The following is a 14,827-nucleotide window of genomic DNA, read 5'->3' as shown; positions in this document are numbered from 1 at the left end:
TGCTTTTGTTTTTCCGACTGGCACTATCTCCTCCTCACGCCTTATTTTTTCACAAAACACGTGGACAGTGTCAACACTAAGACGACCGCCTGATTCGGACTTCGCGCTTTTCGGCTGCACGCTGTTATCTCCGATTACGCTGTCAAAAACACACAAAATGAGGGGAAATAAGTTGATCGCTCACGATTTACCTGTGATACAAAAAAGAAATGACGTGTGATCACATGGTGAAACAGGGTTATAGACAATTCTCCACTTGTATAGTACAACAGCCGTTTGAGAACTAATTTTCTCGTGACGTCACGCCAACAGAGTGTTGGCTTTACGAATTGTACCTAAAAGGTGATAAACGCCCGGGGAGACTAACTTGCTTGTTTTTAGCGTTTTCGAGGCACCCTTTACCGTTTTCAAGATCTTTGTCACGACTTCGCGGCGCAAAGCATCTCAGTGCATGTATTGTATGAGTGTCTTGCTTTGACGGTGTTTATTGCAGTGTCGTAAGCTTGAACTCAAGGTTATTTTTGAGTGAACTTGTAATAGAATTTTATTATAATCCTGCTTCACATAGTTTGCACTGTCGCACGAGCATGTCAACCTAATCGTTGATAATATTTTTAAAACTCAACGGACACTAATATAACCGACGAGTATTGTTGCTCCTTTGCTTTTCAGGGGATGGTGTTCCTTCAACGTGGAGATAACGTCCGCTCAATCACATCTTGAATCTGGCGCTGATGGTGGAGCATTGTGAGTCATGGAAATATTGTTCACGAAAGAGGAGCTTATGACAAACTACGAGCTTTTGCAATAAGGCAGCCTTAGCTGCCATTTGGCAACGTTAACTACCGCAAAACTGGTGCTATACCTACAATATAATTACAAATATTCTTTTGAAAAACGAGTGCAATGCCCATAGGAAGGTCAATTAGTGTCACTTTACACAAAAACAACTACGTGTAAAGCACACATTGCGTCTCTTAGTACTAAATGTATCTCCTTTAGCAATACTTACAGAATGAGCGTGTTCAAGACAACTGATATAATTGCTCCGAAAGGTCTAAAAAGGGACTTTCTCCGATTGTTCTGGCACCAAAATCAGGAGCCATTCGAGGCGGTAATGTTCTCACTGGCTGGGAGCCACTGAATTTCTGTGTTTTGCGGCAGATGGCAATACCGGTTCCAACAAACAACAGTGTGAGCGTGTTCGAAGTAGATGTCAGCACATCACTTCAGCTGTTGTTCTTTATTGAAGATTTGTATATTGTATAAGATAGGCTTCTGCAATTTCTAATTTTCTTTGAGCACACATACATTTCAACGCCGTTACCACAGCACGTACAATGCATAACGCCAAACACGGTCATGGTTGTACCGCATTGTCTTCACAGTAAGGTTCCCATACCCGGAGCGGTAGCGATCGAAGAACGCCATTGACGTATACACCAGGACGGGCGTTCTGTTCAATATAGCTGGTGCTATATTTTCGAAATAGGACCGAAACGATGTTTACATGTGCAAATTGCATCACGTGCTCTAATGAAGCATAGCAGTCGAAACTAACATGGAAACCTACCCAACCACTGTGACCCTCGTAGCCAAATATCAGCATAGATGTATGAAGCCCACACTCTAAGAAAAATGAAGTAAAGATGTTACTGTTTTGGAATAGCGCGTACTTTCCAGGTATGCAATGTTTAAAAAAACAACTCGTTGACTGTCTTCGGTGTCCTACAACTTTCGGACAAAACGATAATACCTTCCAAAGAGAGTTCACGTGTACCTTCCAGGAGCGTCATATGTGTGGCGAGGCGGGAATCACTACACAAGTTAGCCTGAAGACTGATCCTATTTTACGGCGAAAGCTGTTATGAGATAACAGCAAGGGTCGTGTGCGGTGCCGTAGTGGTCCACCGCCAGTGTCCGCAACCACTATCACACAAAACAAGGACACAGCAGGATTCGAACCCGGGTCCACTGCGTGCCAGCCCCGTAATCTTCAGGAGAGCTATGCCGGCGCTTGAAACTCTGTTGAAAACTTGCATTAGGCAGGCTTAATGTCGGGAAAAGAATTACATTAGTAGAAGCAAGAATACCTTCTGGAACAGGAATTAAACAACCAGGCGTCACACAACGCGAAGTGCGTAGCGACCTGGTTGTTCAATGCTACAACTCATTACAAAAGTTTGTTCATAACCTATTTTCTGTGGGGCATGCCCACTTCAGGCATTTTCATCGTCATCCAGCACTTCATAAAAAAAATTTGTGTGAAAAACTTGCAAGTGTGCAGTGGATACCACGCTTCCTCGAAGAATGACGAAGAATACGATATGGAATGTCGGCGTACTACACGAAAAATTTGAATATTTATGGCGTGGTGTACACCTAACAAGTGTGTCTGTAGCAGTTACGCAAGGAGTGTTTAAAAATGCTCTGAAAAGTCGCTCTTCCAGCTTTCGCTGTGGCTGTACTGTACGTTTTATGCCGGCCTGGCGATTGTTTGTTTTGTTTTTAGGGCAGTGAGGTATTCTAGTGTTTACTAACATCGATAGTTGCATACTAATGTCGCTACTGTCTCTACCACCATGCAGCTTTCGCTCCTGGTAGCTGCTCCTCGCCTGGCGCGCACCTGTTTTGCACCAGTTAGAATAATATTGGTCGAGCGGGAACAATGCAAGTCGTTCCACATAACGTTAATACTTTTCTGACCGCTGTAATGATTATGTTTGTTGACACGTTTGCCCAGGCACGAGCCGATGGCGGACGTTGTCTTCCTGCTGGACAGTCTAATGGGCGCCCGCGGTCACGTCTCCGTAGAAGGCTTCCACGATGACGTGGCCCCAATCACGGACACTGAGTGGAAATTATACGAGCACGTGGACTTTGATACGGTAGGTACCACTGCACTTGTGCAAGGAACCCACGAGTAGCGAGGAGAGATGAACACTGTGCATATTGTGGCCGGACAGCGTGAAACACGAGATGGTGATCTCACAGGACACAGCGCCGACTATGTCCCGTGTGTCCAACATCCCATACATCCCGCCATCCTATCACAACATTCGTATACCAACTAGCCCAACCAACAAACCTTCTGTCCTACGCATTATAATTCCATATACTGTTCATAAAAATATCTAGCCCTGGAGGCGAAAATGTTGTAGGCCCGTGTGCTCCGATTTGGGTGCACGTTAAAGAACCCCAGGTGGTCGAATTTTCCGGAGCCCTCCACTATGGCATCTATCATAATCAAATGGTGGTTTTGGGATGTTAAATTCCACTTATAAATAAAAAATATTTAGCCCGAAGGAGTCACTTGATCCAAAGTCTCGACACGTGGTTTCGTCTTCGCCAAGCCCGTTACTGTTTTCAAGAAAGCACAATCACTTGTGAGAACGTTGACTCCAAAGACGGCCCTGTAAGAAGATGTTTCATCGATTCTTGACTCCATTCATCGTTTCTTAAATTATACCCCTGACGATACCATGTTGCGTAGATTAAAGTGGCACCGCCTTCGGTCATTGTCGGAATGGAGGCCACGTGGGTAGATAAGATCTATGACCACTCACCTGCTTTCACGGAATGGGTCAGGCATTCAATGAACCATATACTAACTTGTGAAATCGGTGTCAGAGCGCCGCTTTGTCTGTCTCAATAAGTTGTGTTCTAGCGGCAATTAGTCGGCGGAACATTAGTGTTCGCGTAGTAGGGTTAGCTTCCCCACAATATAGTCATGCTATGTTGTAGTTTACAATCCCGCTAACGCGCACGCGCAGTATGTTGTCGAAACCCAAACTTAGATGTCTCGTAAGTGTAACATCAAATCTTCAGAGCCGTTTATGTGTTTATGAAAAGACCGTGGCGATTTAAGCGTTCCTTTCTTCCAAATGGCGGGCCCTGTACATGACAGCGAAACGAAGGATAGGATGTAATGAATAAATTCGAGCTGTACAAGAACTTTTATTGTAAAAAGAATGCCACAAATATCAGAAACAGTTCTGAAGGCCGGCCAGTACGCCTATTACACGTTGTGGTGCTCGCTCGTAAACTGACATAAGAAGGCTCCTGCGCACTAATATGTTTAAGGAACGCATAATATGTCCGACGCAGTGCCTTAGTGCTACTTTTACGCAATTCACGAGTTTGACCAAGCCAACATTTATTTGTTTATATATTTATTTATTCATTTATTTATTTATTTATTTATTTATTGTACCCTCAGGGCTTTACAGCATTGCAGAGGGGAGCGGGCACTGACGAACAATGTTAAAGAAAAGAATACATAGACAAGACAATAGAACATCATTAAACACTGGAAAGCAACTATTATCAACTGCAACTATGTTATACAGCCAGTAGATTATACAAGTAAACTAACAACAAAATCAAACGTTTACATTTCCAACACCAAGTATGTTATCGAGCGATGTTTTAAAACTTCAAGGCGAGGTGATGGATGAAACTGATTGTGGGAGGTGGTTCCAATCCTTGCAAGTTTTAGGCAGGAATGAGTGGGAATATGTTGATGTCTTGAAGCGAGGAACAGCAACTTTGTGCGCATGGTCAGTACGAGTTGAAATCTATGACGAGGGGTTATTAGAAGGGAACGCAAAAGGGAGTTGTTGTAAATTTTGTGGAAGAGTACGAGACTGGATACCTTACGGCGTGTAGCGAGTAAAGGATTGTTAATAATTGATTACAAAACATACAAACAAACATTACAAAACATTACAAAACTACCCTTTTTAACAGGCGTTTTTTTCTATTAGTAGTATCTGCAGTGTTGTTTTTCAGATGCATCAGTGCACTTAAGCGTTTATTCGAGGGTGAGGGAAAAGTGGAAGAGACCTTATACTACTATACGGACGAAACATTTGCGCTCAGGTATCTCGTCTCCGGTGCAGTTTAAGTTCTCAAACTAATCAGCGTACTGGCTTACTGTAACGATTGCTGAGGCACCTTGGGCATAGAGCATCTTGCCTTTGTTTTTCATGAAACCGGAATCATCTCCAGTGTAATCTAAGGCCTTGATTCCAGATCGAGTACCAGAGTATGCATCACATCCGGCGCATCACCATCGACGACAGGCTACAACTGCTCATGCGCAAGTGGCGATACCCATCTCTCACTATACATGGTACGCATATAAATAAGAAAGAAGTTGATACAGCGAATAACAGTAGAGTACACTGTAAACACTCTTTCTCTTATTTTGGTTGTTACGGTCGTCGTAGCCGGGGTAATGTGCTACAAACGTCCAGAGTAGCATATTGCTGTGCGTTCCTCATGTGTTGATGTTGTAGCATCTAAAAGCCTTACCGATTTCTTGTGGAACTTATAACCCACCACAAGGCAATATTATACATGTTATCTATAGCCATATAACCCCTCCTTCTTGTTTGACAGTGTATCTGTGCGTGGGCATCACGTGTAATGAGCATTCCATCATTGCATATTCATTATTCTATTTTCCCCAGCGATTCGTTGAGGCAGGTTTGTGATTAGCGTGTATACATACTTCATTAGCTGCTACTGGATATAGAAAGTAAGCTTTGCCTATAAAAACAAGATTTCGGCAAAGATGAAATACATGACGTGAGATCAATATTTAGCTCCATCTGATAATGTCTTTAGATGAACGCATAACTTGGTCATCACTTCTTTCCAAAGACAATGTATGAAAGAACGAGACATCGCAGCACGTAATTGAACTTTTAGTACTAATTTCCCGTCAGTCAACAAAGGACACATGTGTGTACTATAGATATTGAATCATTTTCTTTATTCAGACACTGATATGCAGGATTTCATGACGAGTATTAGTTTATCACACAGTCAATACAATCATATTGGAGGTGTCTTCCTCTTGACACTTTCATTTTCGTCGATTGTACACATAGCAGGGCAGACTAAATGTAATAACTGGATGCAGTGTTCACCTCGAACATACCTCTGGAGCCTAGTAGAGTTATTGTTGTTTGACAGGTATTGAAGGCGCCCACTCGTCTCACGGTGAGAAGACGGTGATCCCGGGTCGCGTGGTTGGAAAGTTCTCCGCATGCACGGTACCCAACCAGACGTGCCAGAAGGTGTGCGACTGCGTCACCAGTCACCTGGAGCGGCAGTTCACTAAGAGAAACAGCCCCAATGGTTTCAAGTAAGTGCGTGAAATATACTAGCTAAATTGGCAGTTTAGTCCAAAAGCAATGCATTGAAAGTGTAATAAAGCAAACCTTTGTTTTTCGAATGTACCGCTTCAGTACCTGCGCATTTCAATGAACCTTACATTTCAGTAGTGTTGGAGTAAAAGCCGTCTGTACATTCTCTTTCTCAAATTTATCGCATCTCGCATATTCGTCATTTTCTTCAGCCTCGTGGATTGCATATGAAGCAATCCTTTAATGCCACATCAGGCAGAACTGGCTTTTGGTTACTTTCTTTTAATTATCAGTAATCATTCTGTTCACAAAGCCTGAAAACTGCTGCATATTTACTGGTTTACCTGCTTTGCAAACACAGCGCCTAGACGTCATCGTAAATTTCCGGCCACGTGCAGGACGCTGCGAGAAATTTACAATTACGCATCAAGGACAGCTAGAAACCGCTCGCTCCTCTCTCGCCAGATCACGTCATCGACAGACGAGATCTTATGTCTTACGTCAATTACGTCAGCCATTTGCTCATTTGGCCTTTTTTTTAGGCATAGCTGTCGCGGACACCACGGGCTGCCACCACGTGATGATGCCCCAGTCTGCACGTGCGCTAGAGTTACACAGGGGCAATACTACACGCTCTTGATCACACCAGACGTGAACTGACGCATAAAAGAAAAAATCGAATGTTCAATATCACAACTCGTTATGACGTAGCTTCTTGCCCTTTGTTGTCCCCGACGTTGCAAACTGACGATGTCTCTCTGGGTGGCCCCTTCCGTTTCCAGAGTGACCATGACGCAGAGCACCGAGACGTGGTCCAGTCCACCTAAGAGGCCTCACACCAAGGCCACTGTAGCCGCCGTCCGTCACAGTGAGTCATCTTATTGCTGTATAAAATTACAGTTAGCTCACTGCAGCGTCGAAGGTAAATATGCATTATTTGAAAAATTGTTGACTTGTTGCCGCATCTGAACGAAAAGACATTCTCTAACAACAGAACACTCGTAGTAAGCGCTCACGCATATTTTGATGCCCACCCATTTCTGCTTTTCACATCAGTTGACATACAACTTAGCAAATGTTTCCACTAAGAGCATTTCAACGAAAATTGAATCTATGGCATATGCCAACCTTCTAACCTCAAAATATTTCACCTTAAAAGAGTACTGACACAATTGTTATTACTTATCGTTTTTTTTCGTCATATATTAGTCCAAGCCTCCGAGAGTGAAGGAATTGTGCCGGTAAAAGGCATGCTTTTAAGTGTCAATTTCAGTTCCTACTGTACCCTGACATTACGACATGGTATGAGCAACGCCACCGGCCGGTAGCATGCGCAAGCGTAAGTTTTCCTGACCTTTTCTCGTACGCGCGTCACTTCACGTATGGCATCACTCTTAAGCGCACGTTCTTTGTCGACAAAGCGAAGTCGGTACAACTGCATGTTGTTCGTGTATGCATCCGGAGTGAAGTGCTGCGAACAGAGCAAAGTGCGTTTAGTTGGCGTCCAAGTCTCCGCTTCGACCGCGGCAAACAAAGTCGACCCATGCTTGTCTCGGCGCCGGATTGGACAGGAACCAGTAGAACTTGCATATATTGTCCCCATTCCACTAGCGAAAGCCGGGCAAAATATTGCCGCCATGATAACAAATCAGAAATAAAGCGCTGGCCCTCTGATAAGCGCATTTTATAGATTCAAGTGTACGAACAATATTCCAGACTCCACTTGCTCGCCACAAAGGCAAGCTGGATGACAGTGACCACACTACCACGCGCTACGAGCAGAAAATCGAGAAGGTGGCGCGAAAGCTGCCATTCTTTGTGTTTTCGTGCTTCTCGTCGTCACAAATAGCCAGAATGCTGCGTGAAGTGACCAGGAATAGTACTGTAGCCTGACGTCACGTTAGTGTCGATGTCAGTGGGTGCGCTGCAAGAAAATTGACTATGCCATAAAAACATAACATCTCAATAGCATTTGCGGAGCGTCAAACTTGCTAAGAACATTTTCTGTATACCCCAAGTTTGTTTGACAGAGTAAACTCGCCTCCGAATAAAGGTGTCAGTACTCCTTTAAAGGCTTCCGCCAACCTTTGAGACATTAAAGCATTTTTCATTGAAGAAAGTTGCGCTTGTACAGCCTTCATAGTATGTAACCGTGGTGGAGTAATTATCGTGCCCCTCTACTACGTCTGTCGGCCAAGAGGACATGGGTTTGACTGCTGATCACAGAACTTTTTGACTTCGCGATCTAGTTGTTTGAATTCTTACGTCGTCATTTCTATGACAGAAATCGTCACTCAAGTCTCGGTGCACACAAGCACAAAACACTTTCGTGTTAAAAATATCATTTTAACTCTCTAAGTGGGTCCCGACGGGCCACGCATGTGACTCTCTTAAGAGAGGCACAGCTCTCTTAGATGATTGTTATACTCTTGTCTGGGAGCCGTGGGACTCGATAGAGAGTTAACGTCTCTGTTTAATGAGCGCCACGTACTGAAGAGCACCACGTACACACACTCTTCTGTTTGTTCTCAAAATATATATATATATATATATACAGTATAAAAAGAGGTCGACAAACGTGCGAAAAAACACTAGTGTTTTTTCGCACGTTTGTCGACCTCTTTTTATACTGCATTTTCCACCGGATCCATTGAATATCACCCCACCATATATATATATATATATATATATATATATATATATATATATATATAGATATATATATATATATATATATATATATATATATATATATATATATATATATATATATATATATATATATATATATATATAGTGAAAAGTTACAACTAATTGGGGGTGCTGTCGTTCTCTGTCGCACAGCGTACGGCGTCACACCTGACCTCACACGTGAAGGCGCCTCCGTGGTTGCGGCCAGCCACCTGTACAAGCACGTGTGCTCCGATATGATCGTGCTCAGCATGACGCCCGGTGGTCGAGGGCTCCACTCGACGGACGAGTACCTCAAAGTCGATGAACTCGTCGCCGGGGTCAGTGGTGTCTTCCAGCACAAAATAGTTAGAAATCACGCGTGCTTCTACCCAACATCTCCTGCATTCAGCATCATTACTTTTTTTTTGCTTAGAATGACACACAATCGTATTAGACTGGCCGCCTGCTGCAACATATTTCTTAGAGGTTCAGGAACGTATATTTATAGTGCGAAAATTCTACAGCTATTTCGAGCTTTTGCTTTTTCATAACGTGCAAGAGATTAAGTTCGATACAGAATAATGTTTTTTATAGTTTGGCATGTGAAATGACGATAAAATTCAGCTGCGTGTATGAAGCATTAATTGAGGCCTTAAATGGAGGACGACGCAGTCGACCGCGATAAAAATGATAGATGTAGCCTTAAGAGACCAAAAAAAAAGAACAAGGTGGGACTGGAAACAAATGAGTGTTAAGCACATCGTAGTTGAGAACAAGAACTTGACATTAGCTGCGCACACCGCGACAGTACCAACGCGTGCCTGCTGCAGGCCTTTGCCCTGCAGTGGACATGGTAAGGCTGATGATAATGTATGCTGTATCCCCCTGTCTGTGACTCTGTGAGCAAGCAGTAGTTTTATTGCTGCCTTTCGTCTGCTACAGAATGTGCTATGCCTAACGTTTTAACTATGCTATTCATATTGAGATGTTCCGTGCACATGGTACTTAAGTGTGAGAATTATCGCTGGGGCAATGCTATTCAGCTTCTACAGTATTTGTCAAACCTTGATGCCGTCCCAGCGAGTGGCAGAATTAGTCGCCGAAGAAAGACAGAATGACGGCGTGACCCGGTGGCCACCGTATTGAATCCTAGCAGTGCCGGCCTCATTTTAATGGAGGCTAAATGTTCGAGGCCCATGTGCTCAGATCTAGGCAACCGTTAAAAACTCCGGGGTGGTCGAAATTTTCGGAGTCCTTTATGACCACGGAGCTCATAATCATATCGTGGTTTCAGCAAGTAAAATCCAAACAAATATACAAAGATCAAGTATAACGTGGGCGAAACGTTTTTCTTTCGCACAAAAGTGTTTTATGTCGGGGTACACCAAAGCTCCACTGACACGATTCTGTCATAAATATTGCGTCGTGAAATGTATATAAACAAATCGCAAAAAACAAGAATTTTCTCATCGGAGCGTCGAACAAGCGACCTCTCGGTCTTCAGCACACGACGGAAGCCGCTTGATAAAAACGCACACGTTGCTTAACTAGTTGACGGCAAGGTATGTGTATAACCATGTACCGCTGGCCATCCTCAGAGCTCTGCAACCTCAGCGTGTCTTCGTCATACGTAGCGACATCATGCAAGAGTCGCTCGTTGGGAGCGCGCACGCTCTTAAAGATCGAAGCCCCGCGCCACCTCACGGGTTGCGATGCGTGCGCGCCGCCACATGCCGTGGTCAAAGTCCGTACTGATGTTCTCAGACTCGCGCGCTCGCTTATATGGATATCAGGGCGCTTGGTACTTCTTCTTCTTCCACCGCGAATTTGCTTTGTAGTTACAGTGGTTAAAGAAAGCATGAAGGTCACTTAGTTGGCTGCCGGGGTCGCGTTTACGAAAGTACCACGCCGGTGACGCACGAAGAATGATTTGATTGATGGATTTAGTGATTGATTGATTGATTGATTGATTGATTGATTGATTGATTGATATGTGAGGTTTAACGTCCTGAATCCACCATATTATTATGAGAGACGCCGTAGTGGAGGCCTCCGGAAATTTCGACCACCTGGGGTTCTTTAACGTGCACCCAAATCTGAGCACATGGGGCTACAACATTTCCGCTTCCATCGGAAATGCAGCCGCCGCAGCCGGGATTCGATCCGGCGACCTGCAGGTCAGCAGCGGAGTACCTTAGCCACTAGACCACCACGGCGGGGAACGCACGAAAAAGTAATAATTGCGTGTGTCCCTGTGCGTTACTTGTGTATACTTGTGCGTTGGTGCGAGTAACTAGCTCCATGTATGCCTTCCACCCCGCCGAAGCCGAGGAAGAAGCTACTATACCTCTTGCGGTGTCCTCCACGTTCACTACGGTCCTCAGCTACTCGAAAACTGTCATCTGCGATTTCGCTCGTGGTACTTCGTGGTTCCTTCAGTCCCTCGCGTATCTCGAAGACGACGATCCGCTTCCCAAATATCTCGTGGGTCCCGGCGCACGCGCGAAACCCAGAGAGCGAGGCCGCCCACCGACAAGCTTTGTTAACCGAGTGTTGAGCTGTGCCACGAACCCCGAGAACATCGGTGAACCCCTCCTATCCTATAACAAAATTGCTGAACACTACCACCTCGCGCGTCCAAGAAAACTACCGCCGCATATAAAACTCGCAGAACCGCAAGAAATGGCATCACGCCGCCTCAAAACGAAGTCGTTCCCGTGCCCGCTGGTATACACACAAATTTACCTCGATTAGTTCAGTCGGCATTGCTCACAGTGTGGCTCCGTCACCACCCTCTTACATATACTACGACCCCCCTGATCTCTTGACCACTCCCTCATCCGAGACGTGGGAAAGTGTACTCCGCGATATGAGCTTAGAAGTGCAGCTCCGCGTCATACAATGAGCTGAGGAGGTGGTGGGCACACATGGCTTGACTGCCATTTCTCTGTGAAATTTTTCACTTAAATAAAATTTTCTTTCTCTACGGCATGTGCTCATTTTGAGCGTGCTTTCTGTTTGACGTGCGCCCTGCAAGTTTCAAGCTTCTTGCCATTCTTCGCGTGACATTGCAATTTGGTGATAGCATTCATTCCTTCGAGCTTGGGACGAAACACGGCACAATAAACGCTTTGTGAAGACGCATTTCACTTTCGTGTTATAACGTTGCTTAAAGAAAGGGATAAGCCACGTTTTTTTTTCTGTGATTTGTGATGTTATGGCAGCTATAATATTCGGGATTCTATTACCTTTTTGTGGGGCAGTTAGACTCAAATGTTCAACTTCTTTTCTTGACAATATCACAGATTTTATCATCAAGACCACTAAATTTATTGCTTTCGTGCTTTTAGTGCAATCTTGTTAACTTTCGGAAAAATGGTTTAGATACTTTTTTATAGTATTCGCAAGGAGTCAGCAAAGGCTCTTCTTTTAAAGAAACCATTTCAATTGTACTACCTACCATATCCATTATTCATCAAATATTGGCATGCTCTTTGCCAGATTCAGCATGAAAGTTGAGCAAAAATTGAACAAACTAGTGCGAAAATCGAGCAAACTAGTGCGAAAATGTGCGATTATAGTGGTTCCTTTGTTCTTGCTTATACGCACTAAATATTTTTTTGCTTTGAAAAACCAGCAACTATTTACTGAAACATTTCTGAGAGTTGGCCAGTGTAACAGTGTGTACAACTTATTACAGCATCCAGTTTTGATTCTGTTTCAAGCAGGGAAGCATCTTTCCGCAGAAGAAGCAGTTGGGCTTCCTCCACAGACCAAAATTAGACTGTTGCAGGCGTGACCAGTACACACATCTGCTGCTGGAGTGCCGTTAGCACAAGTGACATTTAGTTGATAATTTTTGAACGGAAGTTGGTGCATACAGGCTCTGTCCTTTGTTGACGTTGAGGCACTATTATGTTCATCTAAAAGAATAAAAGTGGTCCTTTTTTATTTCTGAAACGACAGTACTTCAGTAGGCAATGGGATACATATGTCCCACTTTTTTCGATACACTTATAAGGTAGCGGGACGCACAAGGGCTGCTTTTTCTCGATAACCCTTTAAAAAAAAGAGCTCAAATTTTGTGCATATTTTAAGGAGCCGACGCTAACCAGAATGCCACCCAAAAGGGTTTATGTGAGTTGTTCTTACCATCATGCCTCATAGAGTGTTTAAGGACGTGTGTAATTGGAGGTGCTAGTTATATACGTAAGAGGCGTCTTTTGTCGTGCATGTCTAAGTTCACTTTTTTTGTTACTACATTGCAGGCGAAGCTGTTCGCAGCGTACATGTTCGAGCTTTCTAAGCTCCCTTAAGGCCGGTGTCGCAACTCGATGAGAAAATCTCCACATGATGTTCGATAAAAGGACCGAAGTATACGTGATGGAAGTCTCGGAGGCATCACCATGGATGGGTGGCTTGAATAAGGGGTCTTAGAATAGCAGCAGTAAGCTACGGACCCTCTTTAGACATACTATAAGCATAAATTGCGATAATAACGTAATCTACTTTTTGTTTTATGATTGCGAATAAAATACGTTTATTCGGTTCGGATGTCATGTGCCCTCGAACTTGCTGAGCGTCTATGTTTTTCATTGACCGACGAAATGGCTCACTTAACTATTTCTCCGTAGCGGCAAGTATACCACAACACACCTGTAAGGATTTATAAGCACTCTGGTGAAGCTGCGGCTGACGAAGAGGAAAAGTTGTGCGTGAGCTGTTTGTAGTGAGCTGGTAGCATTCAACGACCCACTCGTTAAAGAAATTCATGTTCTGTAACTCCAGGTTGTCACTTACCCTTGTGAAACACTCTATTCCATATGTTGACAGGATTCCTTAACCGACATCAAGCATTATTAAGGTCCGGTCTCTTTTGAAGCTATGAGTGCCGGGATGGCTCTGTGCTGGAATACTGGGCAGCCGCTCAAGAGAATACCTTTCTGATCCCGTTGTATTTGGAGTAATTTTTGTTTATTTATTTTTTTTCATTTCTCATTATAGCGGTTGCAGGCAGCAGCGTTGCTGATGGACAACTGCGGCGCTAAAATCGCTTTGTAGTGATCTCATAAAAGCTTTCACTGTCGAACTTGTTTGTCGCCGACTTTTATCTTCGAAGCATTTCTATGCGTACTGCAAGCGCTTTTGTCGTCTATCTGCGTATATATCTGTCTGCATAACTAGGCGCTTTTACGTCTGGGTGTTCTCATTATCACCCCCTTGACTTGGGTTACACCAAAATTATCAAGAGAACGTAATATGCTTTAATGAATACGACGCACAGGTCATGACATGAATAATGTCACAATCGCGTCGCGTAAGTCGTCAAACATTTTCTGAAGAGACGGTAGCACATACCTGGGGGCGGGTATGTGTCACAGGTATGCGGGTATGTGCTACAGGTGATGGACGTTTTATATGTATACCCAGGAAAGGCGAGAACACACATGGATAAATTTAACGCTTGAGCGCTAAAAAAACTGACATAGACAGCCTTGACCGGCCGAATGCAAATAATAAAGGTCAGTGTCCCAGCAGGAGTCCAATTCTAGAATTCTGCGTGGCCATCAAGTATTCTACCACAGAGCCTCGTCAGATCTTGGAAATGCTTCTGAAATAAACGCTAATGTTCGTGAAACGCCAGTACTGGTTGCAGTAGTGGCTATAAAATTTTATAAACATAATATATCTACTCCGATAATGCAGCCGTCATGTCCGGTTAACGTCAATTGTAGTTGACGTTAACCTCCGCTGAGGCTGGTTTGTGTAGCAGTGTTAAGGGCTACCATCCTCGTGAGCCCCAGCCCAAACACCAGCACTTCATATCAGCTCATCACTTTTGTTGTTTCTAACATCCATGTTGCTGTTTCTACCGTTACGCAGCTGAAAACAACTGCTAATATAAAACCTAGGCTGCTGTTTAACGTATCTATGAGCGTGGATCGTGCGTGTTTCTTTTTTTTTGGAAATTCGCGTTTTTAGAGTCGAGCTGTGACAGT

The 14,827-nt window shown here is 43.9% G+C and overlaps 1 protein-coding gene across 2 annotated transcripts in view; it reads left to right on the top strand.

Annotated features, from left to right (window-relative positions):
* Nucleotides 1-13,382, top strand: part of LOC119169521 (cytosolic non-specific dipeptidase) — a 137,348-nt gene extending 123,966 nt beyond the window's left edge. For both annotated transcript variants that reach the window (XM_075884744.1, XM_075884743.1), the window contains 7 exons: nucleotides 673-747; nucleotides 2,744-2,888; nucleotides 5,035-5,134; nucleotides 5,983-6,154; nucleotides 6,938-7,023; nucleotides 9,000-9,166; nucleotides 13,097-13,382. In XM_075884744.1, coding sequence (XP_075740859.1) covers nucleotides 673-747; nucleotides 2,744-2,888; nucleotides 5,035-5,134; nucleotides 5,983-6,154; nucleotides 6,938-7,023; nucleotides 9,000-9,166; nucleotides 13,097-13,144 — 793 coding nt within the window. In that variant the 3' untranslated portion in view covers nucleotides 13,145-13,382. The remainder of the gene's footprint in view (nucleotides 1-672; nucleotides 748-2,743; nucleotides 2,889-5,034; nucleotides 5,135-5,982; nucleotides 6,155-6,937; nucleotides 7,024-8,999; nucleotides 9,167-13,096) is intronic.
* Nucleotides 13,383-14,827: the final 1,445 nt, after the last annotated feature.

Source organism: Rhipicephalus microplus, chromosome 2 (assembly GCF_043290135.1).
Source record: "Rhipicephalus microplus isolate Deutch F79 chromosome 2, USDA_Rmic, whole genome shotgun sequence".
Lineage (NCBI taxonomy): Eukaryota > Metazoa > Arthropoda > Arachnida > Ixodida > Ixodidae > Rhipicephalus > Rhipicephalus microplus.
The sequence above is the reverse complement of the archived record's forward strand: the minus strand, read 5'-3'. Positions and strand labels throughout refer to the sequence as shown.